The 16,588-nt window shown below is 39.5% G+C and overlaps 1 protein-coding gene across 6 annotated transcripts in view; it reads left to right on the top strand.

Annotated features, from left to right (window-relative positions):
- The window catches only part of DIP2C (DIP2 acetate--CoA ligase C (putative)), a 627,226-nt gene that overhangs the window by 427,954 nt on the left and 182,684 nt on the right, over positions 1-16,588 (top strand). For all 6 annotated transcript variants that reach the window (XM_089668744.1, XM_089668740.1, XM_089668739.1 and 3 more), the window contains one exon: positions 8,342-8,406. In XM_089668744.1, the coding sequence (XP_089524870.1) occupies positions 8,342-8,406 (65 nt within the window). The remainder of the gene's footprint in view (positions 1-8,341; positions 8,407-16,588) is intronic.

Below are 16,588 nucleotides of genomic sequence, written 5' to 3'. Positions count from 1 at the left end.
TAAGTCCCTGGGCATGCTCAGTGGAACAAACAATATACACTCACTAGCCACTTTATTAGGTACACCTTGCTAGTGCCAAGAAAATATTCCACACACCAATACAGCACCACCAGCCTGAACTGTTGATACAAGGCAGGACGGATCCATGCTTTCATGTTGTGTATGCCAATTTCTGACCCTACCATCTGAATGTTGCAGCTGAACCAGTCTGCCCATTCTCCTCTGACCTCAACAATTCATTTTTGTTCACACACCTGCCCCCCCCCCCCCCCCAAAAAAAGATAAAAAAATAAAAAAAGTGACACACACAAGAAAAAAAAAACCCATAAAGCGGGGTGTGACGGAGGGTAAGCGGGACAGAACACACAAGGCAAACGGCAAACACTTAAAGCTTTATTAAAACAGACAACAGTCATTCAATGGGGAGTAGTGCAGGGAGATAGAGTCCAAAATACTTGTAATCCAGCCCTGGTGGGCAAAGTTAAAGTCTCTACAGCAATTTGTAGTCCAAGAGGCAGTTCATAAGCAGTCAGATAGCACAAGGGAAGCATACACTCACGCAAAGTTGATGCGATAGTCTCAGGCAGAGCTGACAGCGTTCCAGGCAGGGCTGATGTAGCTTCTGGGATCCCCATTCCTCCAATGGCGCTCAGGCAGAGCTGGGGGGCCACTAGAGTCCAGCTGTACCCCTCAGTGGTTGCCCAGCAGAATGGTTCCAGAAGAGAGACCAGCACTGGCCTCTTAAACCCCCTGAGCAGGACGAGAGGCGGAGGGGAGTCATTAGCAGGTGACAATGAAGAGAATGGACAGGAATGGAACTACAGTAATTTAATTTGTGGCTGTAAACAGAAAAGACTGGTTGGACAGTATAATTAGTGGGGGAAATACATTAATACAAAAGTAAGGCACTAATTAGTGGGGAGGATATTATAATTGGGCATCCTGGTTGAACAGGATGGACACTGAAACAGGATAATTGGATTTGCAGCTGTAAACAGTGTAACAGTGGGGGAAAATACATTATTACAAAAGTAAGGCACTACTTAGGGATGTATACACTAATTGAATTTGGGACCTTTTGTGGAGGGGCGAGTTAATTACAGCTAGGGGCCTTTGGCACACAGGAGTGAATACTAATTGGAGGAGGCTCTTCCTATGGCCAGGAGGGATTAATAAAGGAATTAATACCTGGGGATTAATAACTGGGCTTGCAGAGAACTCATATCGTGACACTCCAGATCAGTAAGCAGGAATTGATAATTGGCTGGGCCCCTATACCATGACACGGCTGTTCACTGGTTTCACCTCTGCGCCACCATGTACAGGAGGCCATGCAATTTATCCTTGTACTTATGTGAGTACAACGTGAATAGAATGGTATATGGGGTAGTGGAGATGCAAACAGTGAATCCTTGCTGATGTACCTTGGACTTCCAGAGTGCCATTGAACAACATGTTGCTGTGATATGCCATATGGTTCCAAGGCTGGGGATGGATGATTACTGACAACATGCTGCTACAAGACCACCTATAATTTGGGGGCCTATCACTTGGTAAGAGGCTTGATTTATGAGTTTATTTATTTTTTCTTTATTGGTGTGTTTTTTTTTTTTTCGTTTTTTTTTAATCATTTTATATATACTTATGATGTTGGGAGACACATCACATTTTTGAAATAATTTTATGATCTTTGTATTGGGATACATATAACCAATACACATTGAATTTAGTACTACAGCGCAACATTTGTATTCCTTTTAATTTTGCTTCATCGCTGGTATTGTGTGTGAAGACAGCTGTATTAGTTTGGATATAGGTTTTTGTTAGATGCTGAGCACCAAGTGCAGTTTTTCTACCATTTAGTTAATATATCTCAAAAGTCTAAATCCCTGGGCATGCTTAATGCACATGGCAATACATACACAAGTATATACAGAACAGTATACTGCAGAGAATATATGCTCCCCAAAAATTTTTTTAAAATAACTAGAATTATTTAAAAACGAGAAAAGTTAAATATTGTATAAGAAGTAAAAAACACAGCTAAATAAAACTACAAAGGAAGTGAAAATGTTTTTATAATATGTATATGTGTGTGTATATACATATATATATATATATATATATATATATATATATATATATATATATATATATATATATATATATATATGTTCGCCTGTTTATTAGATAAGTGAAGTGAGCTTCTGTGCCTACTATACAATATAAATAGGCAAACTAATAGATTCTGCTGCTGACATCAATTGTATTCCCACAGTATCAACTAAATAAATAAATTAAAGGTGATGTAGCACTGCTAATGGACATCAGTCAGTACTAATAATCAATACAGGTGGATAAACTGTGCTCATAATGTGAGTAAATGACCAAGAACATAGACCATAAATATCAATTAATGATTAATGTGAATAAAGATACTAAAGTGCTTTCAATAAATGAGTTCATAAGTTTCCAAATATCACATGATCTGACACTGTAACTACAATTCCATGGTGAATGTGAATTTTCATGCTAAAAACAGTGCCACTCCGTGCTCACAGAACTCTCACCTCCAACGCATGTAAAAACTGCATGTTAATAATATGACATCTCCACACATCCAGACCTTAGGATATCTCCTTTGTCCATTCCTCCTCCCATATAATGGATACTTTGAAGATGGTAATAAAATCCTCAGTTTCAGCGGATACCAGTCAGCTCCAATGCATGTAACACTTGCATGTATTTAATATGTCCTTAAATGTAATAAGTCCATAAATCTGGACTTTGCAATATGTTATTTAGCCACTAGAGGGCTACCCACTCCTCCCATATAATGGATAATAATAGGTGATAATAGAAATCCTCCATTCCACTGGATGCCAGTACCTCACCCAAATGAAGGAATGCCTCATATAGTGTAGTATGTCAGTAAAAAAACAATTATTTATTAAAATCACACTTACTTTGTATATTAAAATGAAAGGCGCTTTAAAACAACCATGGATCTTCTCACTTCCTCAGAACTGCCTCAGCCTATGCCCTACGCGTTATATCACTGTCACGTGACTTCATCAGGCATTCGCTCATTTGGGTGAGGTACTGGCAACCAGTGGAATGGAGGATTTCTATTATTACCTATTATTATCCATTATATGGGAGGAGGAGTGGATAGCCCTGTAGTTGTTAAATAAGATATTGCGAGGTCCGGATTTATGGCGATGTCTTATTAAATACTTGCAAGTGTTACATGCGTTGGAGCTGACTGGTATCCGCTGAAACTGAGGATTTTATTATCATTTTAAAAGTATCCATTATATGGGAGGAGGAACGGACTAAGGAGATATCGCAAGATCTGGATATATGGAGATGTCATATTATTAACACGCGATTTTTAAATGCGTTGGTGAGAGTTCTGTGAGCACAGAGTGGCCCTGTTATTAGTATGAAAATTCACATTCACCATGGATTGTAGTTACGGTGTCAGATCATGTGATAATTATGTAGCCTGTTTGTTATTATTATTGTACAGGATTTATATAGCACCAACAGTTTGCTCAGCGCTTTACAATATAAAGGGAGAAAATACAGCAAATATACAGTTCAATACAAGAGGGATAGGAAGACCCTGCTCCTTGGAGCTTACAAACTAACAGGGAGAGGCTGTTTGTACAAAATGTAATAACTGTGGGGGATGGACTGGTAGAAGGAATAGAAGCTTACATTATTAGCTGAAGGCAGGATAGGATTCCCTGAAGAGATAGGTTTTCAGAGATCACCTAAAAGTGAGCAGAGTAAGCGATAGTCTGATAGATTGGTGTAGAGAGTTCCAGAGGATAGGGATGGCTCTGGAGAAGTCCTGGAGACGAGCATGGGAGGAGGAGACAAGGGAGCTAGAGAGCAGGAGGTCGTGGGAGGAGCGGAGAGTACAGTTTGAGTGATATTTGGAGACAATATTGGTGATGTAATTTGGGGCAGAGTTATAAATGGTTTTATATGTTATTGTTAATGTTTTGAATTTTATTCATTGGGCAATGGGAAGCCAGTGGAGGGATTGGCAGAGATGGGTGGCAGATACAGAACGGTTAGTAAGGTGGATGAGTCTGGCAGTAGCATTCATGATAGACTGAAGAGGGGATAGCCTGCGATTAGGTAGGCCAATGAGGAGGGAGTTACAATAGTCAAGGCGAGATATAACCAGGGAGTGAATAAGTTGCTTAGTAGTTTCCGAGGTTAAGAACGGGAGTATCTTGGAGATGTTGCAGAGGTGAAGTCTACAAGTTTTGGACAGCGATTGGATTTGGGGCTGAAAAGAAAGATGAGATTCTATCATTACACCTAGTACTCTGGCATGAGGGGAGGGACTGATGGTTGAGCTATTTATTTTGATGGAGAAGTCAGGGGAGGGGGCACGGGCTGGAGGGAATAGTATGGGCTCAGTTTTCGAAAGATTGAGTTTGAGGAAGTGGACTGACATCCATGCCTATATGTCGTTTTGTTAATCACGCTTTCACAAAAACAGGTTCACTCTGTGAAATGATGTTTCCAGGGTTGCCAACAAAGGCATTTACTTTAGCACTTCCCAAAAAACAACAGAGTGTAGGCACTTGTTAGGTTTCCTAGTCTGGGCATGCTCAGTCATGTCATTCCCAAGACGTTTGAACTTGGTGGAGTCCATGCCTGTTTGGATTTTTTTTAAATATATCACTTTAAACAGACAAATTTAAAATTCTTTTAAAGCAGGTATTTTTTAAAATGTTCAACATATGAATAGGAAGTATAAATTGCTTGAGATCATGTCATTAAAAAGATTTTTCTGTGCTGTGCACCTGGTTCTAAGAGGTGAACTCATTTAGACAGTCGCTTAGTTTTGTGACCATTAATAAATTCCGTTTTGTGTCTGTTGATGGGTGGTTTAGTCAATCTTTTCTGCGTCTCAAAGTAGATGGTCATGCACAGGAATGCGCCTATTTGCAGACATGTGCTGTAGTAAATCAACCCCATAGTTTCTAAAGGTCATTTAACACCATAGTTAATTTCTCAAATACGTTAGGACCCCCAGAATATTTTTAAACAGGCCCCAATAAGTGGGTGGTGGAGCATCCAGGGACCATCTCCCAAAAACCGGACACCCACCATTATACATAGGAGGGGGGGGGGTCTGTTTTTATAGCTGTCTTTGGAACTAGTGACACCTACTTCCCCCATTTCTTGTCCTAGAGTCACAGACAGTAGTTATACACAGACAGAGTTTCTAACTTTTCCTCTGTTTTGGCTGGAGTTGAGATTTAAAAGTTAATGGGTATGTAATCTCTAGCAATGAAGTTTTGTTATTTGGTTCCTTTTGGACTGTTTAATATGCCCCTAGAAGTTTTTTTTATATATCTCTTTCATAAGTGCAAAATACCTGTTGAATTTTGTCAGAAATTTTCCTCTGTTTTCTGCCCTTGGTTCATCCTTATCAGTTATATTGTTCCCAGCTATCTCCAAGAACTACAGAACAACATCCCTCTGTTATGGAGATGAGAAAAGGGTATGTGTTTGTAGTCCTTTCTCAGGATGACAGTGCTGATTCTCCTTAGTACAGTACGTTTTGTTGCTTTAGAATAGGATGAATGTTACTAGATCAAAAGGTCAAAAGCCTGAAAAAAAATGAAAGCTAATGCAGTCGCCCCATCTAAGGACTGATGAGCTGCAATATATTACAATGTTGTCCTTTATTTTAGACACAGTTTAATACATTTTTACATCTGTACATGTATATTGACACAGAAAGAATCATATATTTAGAATAACACAAACCAGTGTTCTACATATACAGGCAGATTCATCAGTATGACAAAGGATCTGTTGTTAACCTGTTCTTGGAAACATTGATGACCATGTTTTGTTCTGTTTAGAACACTTTTTATCACATGATTCTCTTGGCAGAAAGATATGGTACTAGCAGGGGCGGACTGACCATTTGGAAACTCGGGGGCCCGAAGTCAGTAGGGGGCCCCATGAGATGCCCCTGGTACCTTTTTCATAAGCATTTTTGAGTTTGGGAAAGGACACCGGGGCCCCATGATCCCCTATTGCCCGGGGGCCCCTGTGATGAGTTGTGAGTCTGCCCCTGGGTACTAGTTTCTTTTCATTATTTTTCTGCTTTAAAAAAAACTGCCTGCTTTGTAGAGTGATTGTTTTGATCTCACACATAATTTCAAGCACATTTATGCTGGAGAGGCTGAAGGGTAGCCATAGATTTAAGGTGATTATTGATCGTTGTTTTTGTGGGCACCAGCTGATTGATCTTGTGGAAAATAGCCATTGGTCGATTGCTGTTATATGCTCAAGATAAGCTACCACCAGGAAGGCGTTCTTGTCTGGCCCGATTAGACCATGACAATCAAACGACTGAAAAGTTTATCTTTATGAAAGGATTTTTTCAGTGGTCATATTTTCCATGCACATACAGCTTCCCTTTGATGTCTTTGGTTGGCCTATTATGTATCTAATACAAAAATATTTTTTTTGTTCGTTTTGGATAGAGTGGTGAGAACCTATGTTGGGTTTTTAGTGCTGTATGTATGCTTCTGATGAGGAGCTTTACCTTCACTATTGGTCCTGTTGACAAAAAGAGGATCAAAATACAAAAAATTTGAGCTGTTACTGGAACAAAAATAGAGGGGAAAATTTTCCAATAAGGACACATAGATCTTGCGACACCTACGAAAAGATTTCCCTCACTTTGGGAAGATTTCCGCTCACTACCTGATGTGTCTACATGACAGGAAATGAAGGAGCATTGTGACACAGAAGAAAACAATGACATGGAATTGAGCATTGTCTTCTCCATCCAGAATGGGAAAAAAAGGTGTTGACTTTAGGTAAATTCCTCCATTGGGAAACTGATGGACCTATCAAGAGAAGTCTAGACACAAGTTGCTTTCATGGAAGACTCAATGGAAAACTCTCACATCTCTGATGTGAAAATTAACCCTAATGACTTGCCTCTGTAAAAACAATGATGGGCAGAAAATGGCAGCAGGTGTTCTAGACTAACGAATCCAAATTTTGAAATATTTGGCTATAACAGATTGCAGTTTGTTGGCCGAAGACCTGGAAAGCATACAGAGACGAGTGTCTGCAGGCAACAATGAAGTTTGGTGGAGGATCCTTACAGGTCTAAGGCTGCATTTTTGCACATGGAGTTGGGTATTTGGTCAGATTTGATTGTCTTCTCAGTACTAATGGATATTTATTGTTCATGCAGTGCCATCAGGAGGGCATCCGATCAATCCCAAATTCATTCTGCAGCAGAAAATATTGCAGCAACAATCATAAAGAACAATGTTTACAAACAAGATGCCAGAGCCCTGATCTCAGCATCATTGGGTCTGTCTGGAATTGCATAGATAGAATCAACTTGGACAGCCTAAATCCACAGAACTGTTATTTCCCCTGGATATGTGAAAAAAACCTATCTACCAATTACCTTAACAACTATGTGCATGTATACATAGGAAAAGTGATGATGTTCTAAAGGCAGATGATGGACACGTCAAATATTGATTTTTTTTTTCCTGATTATGGACTTTCTTTATTGATAAATAAAAACTATTAATTTCATTATTTTGAAACCATCCTCACTTTACAGCATTTTCCCACAACTGCTTAAAACTTTTTAATATATATATTGCATATTATTATTCTATAATTTGTTATGCAGCCATTCCTTAGAGCTCTTCTTACATATTTACTGGACTTTCTTTTGCTTCACTATGGAGAGGGGAAAAGCCTGTAAATTACAGAACTCAATAGGTCAAGCTGAAATTAGGCTAGACATCAAAAAATCATTCTTTCTCCATTCTGGTTATGCCATGTGAAGTCCTACCACTATAGCTGTTCTCTCTCTTTATAAAACATGTAACACTCTGTGGATTTTATGTCATAGGGGGACCTGTATTAAACATATATGATGTAAAACAAAGATTGCATACAAATCGTAAACAAAAAAAAGATACGCATTAGTTTACAACTATCTTCTAAAACCACTATAGTTCCCCTTTAAGTAATATCCTTGGATAGGGAACAAGATTAATTATCTCACCTGTAAGACTTTAACAGAACTGAAAAAACATGAGCGGTTAGGGGTCCTTGAGGACAAGAGTTGTGCACCGCTGGTGTAAACAGTTGATTCCAGTGTTTAATAAAGCAGATGCTGTTCACATGCATTTAAAATGCATAAGCGTGCACCCCATTGTGAACAAATCTGTTGCTTATAACAGTGTTTTGTTTTTTTTACGTATTCACCAGCATTTCTAAATTAATGTGCTTTGTTTTTTTTTACTTTGTCTAGCGGAAACCATTGTGAATGTGCTGGATTTCAAGAAAGATGTGGGATTGTGGCATGGAATTCTTACAGTAAGACATCATTGTTTTCATGTTTATTACCTACAGCTTTTTTGTATGTTACAAAGTGCCTGGAATACCAAAGTTTAGTGTTAGAGGCAAAATACGTAAAACAGAGGCTAAAGGAAACCTCTAGCGAGAGAACTGCGTGGTCTGCTATTGCTGGCCATTGCTTATGGAAGTCTAGTTGCCTAATGGTCTGTGTCTTCAGTATTTTATGTAACTGACCTGCAACAAGCATACAGATTAAAGCCAGAGAAATGACACCTGTGTATACTTGTTCCAAATCAATCTGACAAAATGGTAAGGATGTTGGAAATGCATAGCAACCAGCAACTAGCATTTTAAAAAGGAGACGTCAGCAATTGCAGTCTTCATATTATCTAACTGCACTGTAGTTTGCCTTTAAATTTAAGATATGCATTTAATTAAAACTACACTAAACCATCCACTTACCCACATTAGCCCATTTGAACTAAACTACACTAACCCCACCAACACCAGCTGATTAGTTACATTAGTAGGAGAGTCACACTCTGCTCATTAGTGTTCTCCTCTCCAGGCTCTCATCAACACTGTCTGTGTCTGCATAGTGAGCCCTCATAGACTTGTATAGGACTGTATTCCACGAGTTTCCAGTCCCACTACATAGACTTGTATAGGACTGTGTTCCACGAGTTTCCAGTCCCACTAAACAGCCTCATCCAAGTCAACAGCAGTTCACTGTGCACACATGGACAGTACTGAAGTCCAGCCTGGACAAAAGGAAGACATGGAGTGGAATTCTGATGTCCTACAGACGTACGCAAGCAGCTGGGACTTACAGGTGATGAGGGAAGATTAGTGTAGATCAGTGCAGGAAAGCTAGGGAGGGTAGGTAGGTTAGCATGGTTATTATCAGGTATACCTCCCCTTTAGAGAGCAATTCCAGGGAACAAGTAAAGTCAGTCTGAAAATTTGCTAATACTCTTCAGCAACTGGGCCATAGTTATAAAGTCTGCTAAATTGGCCTCATTCTGTGTAATCCATTAAAGACAGACTTCAGCCTGTGTCTGGTTCCCAAACGGTGGTGTATTTAGGTTTTGCGCTGCCCTAGACAGCACAAAAATAACCCCTCCACAGAGATCCTGACATCCTGACAAAACCACATCGACCTGGAACACCCCCCTTCCCCCGTGGAGCGTGCCTGACAATGACCAATACTAACCAACCCCCACCAATCTGGCTGAGAGAGCCTTCCACCACCCGCCACCAAGCCACCCCCCCACCAGGCGAGAGAGAGATCATTATCTTGACAGCTCCGGACATATCCAGGAATGAGAGTCAGGCATACACAGTCAAACAGCCCGGAACCTCTTATTGATCCCACCTGGTCCCATGCCGCACGTGTCCCTTCTTTTGTCCCTTCTTCCGCCACCCCCCTGAAAAATGCCGCCCTAGGCAAACGCCTTGTTTGCCTTGTGGTGATTACTCCCCTGTACCCGAAGCATGTGCTGCACAATTATCACACCAGTCAGATACTGCTTATTGTCAATGAGAACCATCTGCATACAATTTCTGTATATAAAAGATCACAAGGAATCTGTAGTTGCATTTGGGAATAATATTCTTCATTACAAACTCAAGCTAAAGTTGCTTTTAAGTCACTGGAATCCTGGCACACAATAGCAATATTTGGATGAAACAATAAAGCCCTGAGCAGGAAGTATTAATTTCCCGGTTTACCTTTTAAAGAAGATTCTCTTCCAAGAAGATTTTATCTAATGTAGCCGTATAATATACTGTAACTTTTAGTGTGATTTTTAGAAAACTATTTCCTTTCTGTACACATGATGATATCCGGCAGCTTCTAATAGTCTTGTACACATAGAGAGCTTTGTATAACTCCTCTTCAGGATGTGTTCACTAAGTAGGCCAATCCAGGGCCTCTCCCATGGTGCACTTGATGGCATTCCCTGCTCAGATCGTATATACTCTGTGCTGTCCGCATAATGTATCACAAAATATGAACATAAACATTACCTGCTTGCCCATTGGAAGGAATTTAGGTACAGGTATTAATATCTGCGTATTTTAAAGCAATGTCTTTCTTTTTTAAAGCAAAGTGATATCAGCATATACTATGTTATTTCAAGCAAAACATAACCGTCAAATGGACTGTGTTGTAAATCTTGGCTAGCAAATGTTCCTATACAAGAGGTAATAGATGAATTATATTGTAATGTTACTATTTGCAGTGTTGAATCCATCCAAACTGTGTTGGACTGCTGCAATGTTCCAGAAAATGGCATCATGCAGGGGTCAGGGGATTAATAAAATGGATCAAAAAGCAAAGAGACTGGCATTAAACTTTTATATTTTAGTTGTAAAAAGAATAGTGTAGATGTCTGGGTATACTTGAAACTAGGGCCTTTAATTGGTGTCCCTCTTTTAGTGTTCAGTCTGAAGTTATAATCGGGTACCTAGAGATGGAGACCTCATCTGCTCTAAGATTAATGGTGGTGTATCTTAGAGTGATGTTGTTGTTGTAGTTGCAGCAATATATAGCATGATTACAGATCGTTCTTCAGTACCTTCAGCAGGACACCAGAAATGTCATCTGTGCCGATGTTAACAGGCTGTACAGCAGTTTCCTGCCTACTGCATGCCGTGGTCATCTCAGAAGATGAGTCGTCCTCAGAGGGCCATTCATTGTAAGGGTAATTTAGCATCTAGCAGTAGGGGATTGCTTTGAAAATAAAATTCACAACCTGCTTGCCAAATGTGGGCATTTCCTCCTTCCTGTCACCAAGGACCTTTTTAAAAACATATAAAGTGGAAAATAATCCTCCATTTCACAATGACATCACTGTTTTTCTTGGGGTGGTTTGACAACAACTATCCATTTGTTAGAACAAGTAGTGATGCATGGAGTGATTACTTCACTGTGCTGTACACCTGTCATTATTCTCACACAAAGCCCACTCTGTACTGCCTTGTCTGTCTGGGACCATACTCCACTCCACTCCACCTGGGTGCCTTATATGTTCATGAATAGGAGCTTTGTTCACAAATAACAATGGCCAGCAATCTTTTCTTATGCCTTTTCACTAGGTATTGTTGAAAGGATTGTATAGTCATATCATTGTTTTTTTTAGATGTGCACTTAAAAGACAGATGTGTGATGTGAATATTCTGATCAGTATTTATTAATGCTTTAAGGGTATGTTCACACCAGTGTTACAATGCAGTGGCTGGTGTGCGGCACAACGCGGTGGGAGACCAGCAGTGCCGATCATACTGTTCTTTTTTTTTTTTTTTTTTTTTTTTTTTTTATGTATTGAAGGGTCACACATAAACATTTCAGCAGCTTCTGATGACCACTGCAGATGGATTGCCTCATACTGCTCTAGAAAAAAGTATGGCCTTTTTTTTATTTCATCATTTGCCAACCGCACACCACTGCAATGCAGTGGTGTGACCCAGCTGCATAGGAGATGAGGCATTTTGCCTGGTCTTGCAGTGGGATTGCTCTGGAATAGCTGCCCAAAGCAGTCAACTGCACCTGGTGTGAAAAAGCCCTAAAAGGTATGTATAATGTGTCATTATATATAAGCATGGGGGGCAGCCATATTTGCTCATAATAAATACAGGCCTTGATTCCTGCTTTGCTGTACTACACAGTGGTTGTGCTTTATTGCTCCATCTCACAATGCAACTCCTTGGATCAGCTGATTTGCTAAAAACAATGTGGGCGGTATAGGGTCTCAACAGTTGCTAAAGGACAAGTTTAGGAGTATATTTAAAACATTCCCCAGCCCCCATCACTAGCCTTCTCATTACATTTAACTGTGTCACCCCCTGAAGGTATTTATCTTTTCCAACAGCTGCAGCCTCTCATGCGGACTACAGCACAGTTGGACAAATAACGTACTTTAGACTTGAACGGGACATTGCTTATACAGTTTAGATGATAGCTCCGCCCCCTACCCAAAGCGCAGGCAGTGCGACACTAAATGTTTTCAGCCAGGTATAAAAGGCATGGGAGGTTGCAGCTGTCAGAGGAGATTAGTACCTGCAGGGACATGACAAAGCTAATGAGGGGTTATTGAGGGGGCCTGGGTATATTTTTTTTTTTTTTTTTTTAAATTCCTAAACATGTGCTTTAGGCAGAGTCATTGCAGCAACTAGTTTTCTCTGAAAGGTATAAAAAGGAAGCAAATATTGTAAAGTAAAGACTGCAGACAAAAGCATATGTGCTCACTTAAAACGCACTATATTTTCACATTATAACTGACATTCGTGGTTTAAAGGTACAATATAATATTTGCCTTATGTTGAGTGTGCATGGAATAAAAGAGCACGATCATGCTAGTGAAGCCAAGTGGCTTAATGTTTAGCTGTTCACTGCAAATGGGCAGATCATAAATGTGATTCATTTTAGGTAAATTCCCATACTCTGATTATGCAAGGGCTGAGTTATGCAAGTTTAGGAAAATTGTATATTTTCTGTACATCTACTGTCTTGTAATTTATTCAGATTAGCTTGTGTTTGGTGATATGTCACTGTCCAATATGGCCACTTAAATAGAAATACATGGACAGGTTGGAGATACTGATTCAGAATAGAGGTTATTTTCTGATGGGTTTTCCTTTAGCTATATAACAGACTGTATTCTGGTAACATTTTATTGAATTTTCATACTTGGTACAATTATGTTTAATTAGCTAGTATGTGGTTTTAATGAGCATGTCTGTGTTGTTTCCAGGTAAGATGTTAAAGGGCAGCTCGATGGGGCCAGGACAAAATTGTGAATAAATCAAACTTATCCCTGTGCTGACACTATTTACCAAACAAACCGTTTAATGGGAAACAAGTGGTTTTCGGATGTAATTTCTTTGGCCAATTTGAGTGTTTCCAATTTTATAAACTGTTTTTTTAATTTATATTTTTATTACTTTTATTTTCATTTCTATAAAATATTTATTTTAGCAATAGACATTTAGGGGTTTATTTACTAAAGCTGGAGAGTCCAAAATCAGAATCACTTCTGCATAGAAACCAATCGGCTTCCAGGTTTCATTGCCAAAGCTTCATTGAACAAGCTGAGGTTAGAAGCTGATTGGTTTCTATGCAGAAGGGAGTCTGATTTTGGACTCTCCAGCTTTAGTAAATAAACCCCGATGTGTCCACACTACTGTGAACTGTAAGCGCGACTTTACCATGTGACTTCATGGCAACTTGAATACTACTTTGATGCGGCTTTGAAGCAACTTTGAAGCAATTTTCAAGGAATGCCTGGATAATCTTCCTGTAATGTCGGATCCAGATCACATCAATATAGATGAGGATCCGACTTGGAGGCGACTTCCATTAAAGTGTATGGGCACAAGTAGTAGTACAGGAACCTTTACTAAAGTCGGAGCCACTTCAGTAGTACTAATTAAGACAGCTGTCATTGACTAACATGGGATTTCCCATGTCATGCAACTTGGGGTCTCACAAGTCAGATCCCAAGTTGCGGCAGTGTGAACTGAACCTTACTATGGGATATGAAAAGTGAAAGACAATCAGCGCAGTCACTATTAAAACAAAAATACCATAAACCTATCTTTGACATATAAACCTAATATACATACATCACAAGCAAATCACTGTGCCCACAGATCTGTAAATTCTTAGTTGCTGCCCAGCACCGTTAGGCATTTTTACTCCACCACTCTAAGATATGACACAAATCATGATGCAGCGCAACTAAAACAGTGTCTCTTAAATAAGTCCCAAATGATAACACAAAATTCCTTGAATATGTATGTGTGGCCAACCACCAGTGAATTCTAGATATCACAGTCTTCTCTTCAACGAATCACCCCCATGTCACATGTATCACCAAATGAACCATATGGGCTCACCTCCTGGAATGGACCTTAGTCAATAATCAAAGTCAAACTCACTTTTGCCCCTCTAGAGCTATACTCCAACTGACTCCTGGCTTCCATTGCCAATCACAGGCATCAACACATGGACTGGAGCTTCTGTTAAACCTCCTTCTCTTCCGTGTGACATATAATCATGCAAAAGGAATAAAACCAATAGTGCTTTCCATACGTTTTAAAACAATTGAATAAAATCTAAAATGGGACACTCGCAAACAAATGCACTCTCAGTGCCATGTTCTGTACATTGTGTAAAAGTAAAATTGCCTTCTCACCACCCGGTGGTGGCATCAAATATGCTGACTTGAAATATGCTCTGTTCAGTAACTACTGAGGAATCCTTTGGAAGTGTAACACGCATAGGAACGGAGTCAAGTCAGCACATTTGATGCCACCACCGGGCGATTAGAAGGCATTTTCACTTTTATACAATGCGCAGAACATGGCACTGCGAGTGCACTTGTTTGCGAGTGTCCCATTTTAGATTTTATTAAATGGATTTATTTTCCAATGGTTTTTACTGAAAAGTTTTCAGAATACAAATAGTATCAAAAACAAATGCCATGATATAATACAAAAATAAGACTCCATATTTGTAGCCACATGAAGCGCCTGGAATAAGCATTCAGAAAAACATGACAAATCACTAAATGGTTTTAAAACGTGGAGAGCACTATTTGTTTTGTTCCTTTTGCACCATTATGTGTCACAAGGAGAGGAGGAGGTCAAACAGAAGCTCCAGTCCATGTGTTGATGCCTATGATTGGCGCTGGGAGCCAGGAGCCAGTTGGAGTATAGCCCTAGAGGGACAAAATTATGTATGACCTTGATTATTGATCAAGGTCCAATCCAGGAGGTAAGCGCATATGGTTCACTGGATGATGCATGTGACGCGTGGGTGTTTCGTTGAAGAGAAGACTGATATCTAGAATTCACTGGTGGTTGGCCACACATACATATTCAAGGAATTTTGTTGTATCATTTGGGACTTATTTATTTAGGAGACTGTTTTAGTTGTGCTGTATCATTATTTCTGTCATTTACAATGGAATGCCTCCATGCCATTTAGTTTTCAGACACATAGGGCTTTTCAATAAGAAAAACCAGCAGTTCCAGTTAACTTTTTGATTGCCACTAACTGCAATCCTGATGGCTCTTTACTGTATAAGCTAGGGGTATGGTGTGGAGTATCCATCTGGAGTCATAAAGCTATGTATTGTGACTACATATTGGGTTTGATTTACTAAAGACAAATAGACTGTGCACTTTGCAAGTGCAGTTGCTCTGATTTTCCCCAGAGCTTAGTGAATGTGGTGAAGCTTTGCTTTGTAAAGAAATCCCAATTGAGGTCAAGTAAAAAAAAATGTGTTGCTTGCACATGATTGGATGATGGAAATCAGCAGAGCTTCACCATATTCAATAAGTTTTGGAGAAAATTTGCCTTCAGTAAATAAACCCCATTGAATAGCAGGAGACAAGTTTCCAAAGCTATTCAACCTATTCACAGCATGAGCAATACATTGACATCAGAAGTAGCACAGAGCAGACTCAGGCTGGCTGCAATTGATAAATAACACATATTCACATTCAGTACATTTTAACGTTTGGTCCTGAACACAATAAAAAAGTAGAAACACACCATACTATATAAAACCTGTTGGCCTTCACCATCCTGGGCTCCAATAGGTGTCATCCTTATGGCCTATCACCTTAGCCTTAGGTGTTTGGTGAATATGTAATGCCCAGTCTGAGAAAAGCAAAGTCTTAGAGTTTTGAGGACATGGCCACATTTTACTCACTAAATCAGTTCTTTAACATTCTTTTTAATATTCTAAATCTTTCTGGTTCTAGAATGTACACACTTTTGCTGGTCTTTTAAAACAGCTATAATATATGACTTCCTCTGTGCACTGAGAGTCACTCTCATTTCAGGAAGTCTGCAGGAATTTTATACCACCACCTTCTCTATTTCCCTCTAAGCTGTTTTGTCCGTTTTGATGATCAGTGTGACTTCAACGCTTCATATTTCAAGTAGATGCATGAAGGTGACTTGGATGCTGAATCCCCAGGAGGGTATGGTGCTGATGAGAGAGACTTGGCCTCTGTGATTGGCAGCAGCAAACGCTTAAAGTTTGCTTCTGATAGGTGTTCAGTTTTGCTGTGGTTAATATTTCCTCTTGCTATTAATGGCTTTGGTGGTTGTGCTTAGGAGATTGAGCATTGATTTTCTGATTCAAACAGGCCAGGAGATGCATTTCAATGAAAACTTTATCTGGAA

This window comes from Staurois parvus, unplaced genomic scaffold, assembly GCF_062004578.1.
Source record: "Staurois parvus isolate SC_StPar_1 unplaced genomic scaffold, SC_StPar_1.0 ptg000061l, whole genome shotgun sequence".
Lineage (NCBI taxonomy): Eukaryota > Metazoa > Chordata > Amphibia > Anura > Ranidae > Staurois > Staurois parvus.
The sequence above is the reverse complement of the archived record's forward strand: the minus strand, read 5'-3'. Positions and strand labels throughout refer to the sequence as shown.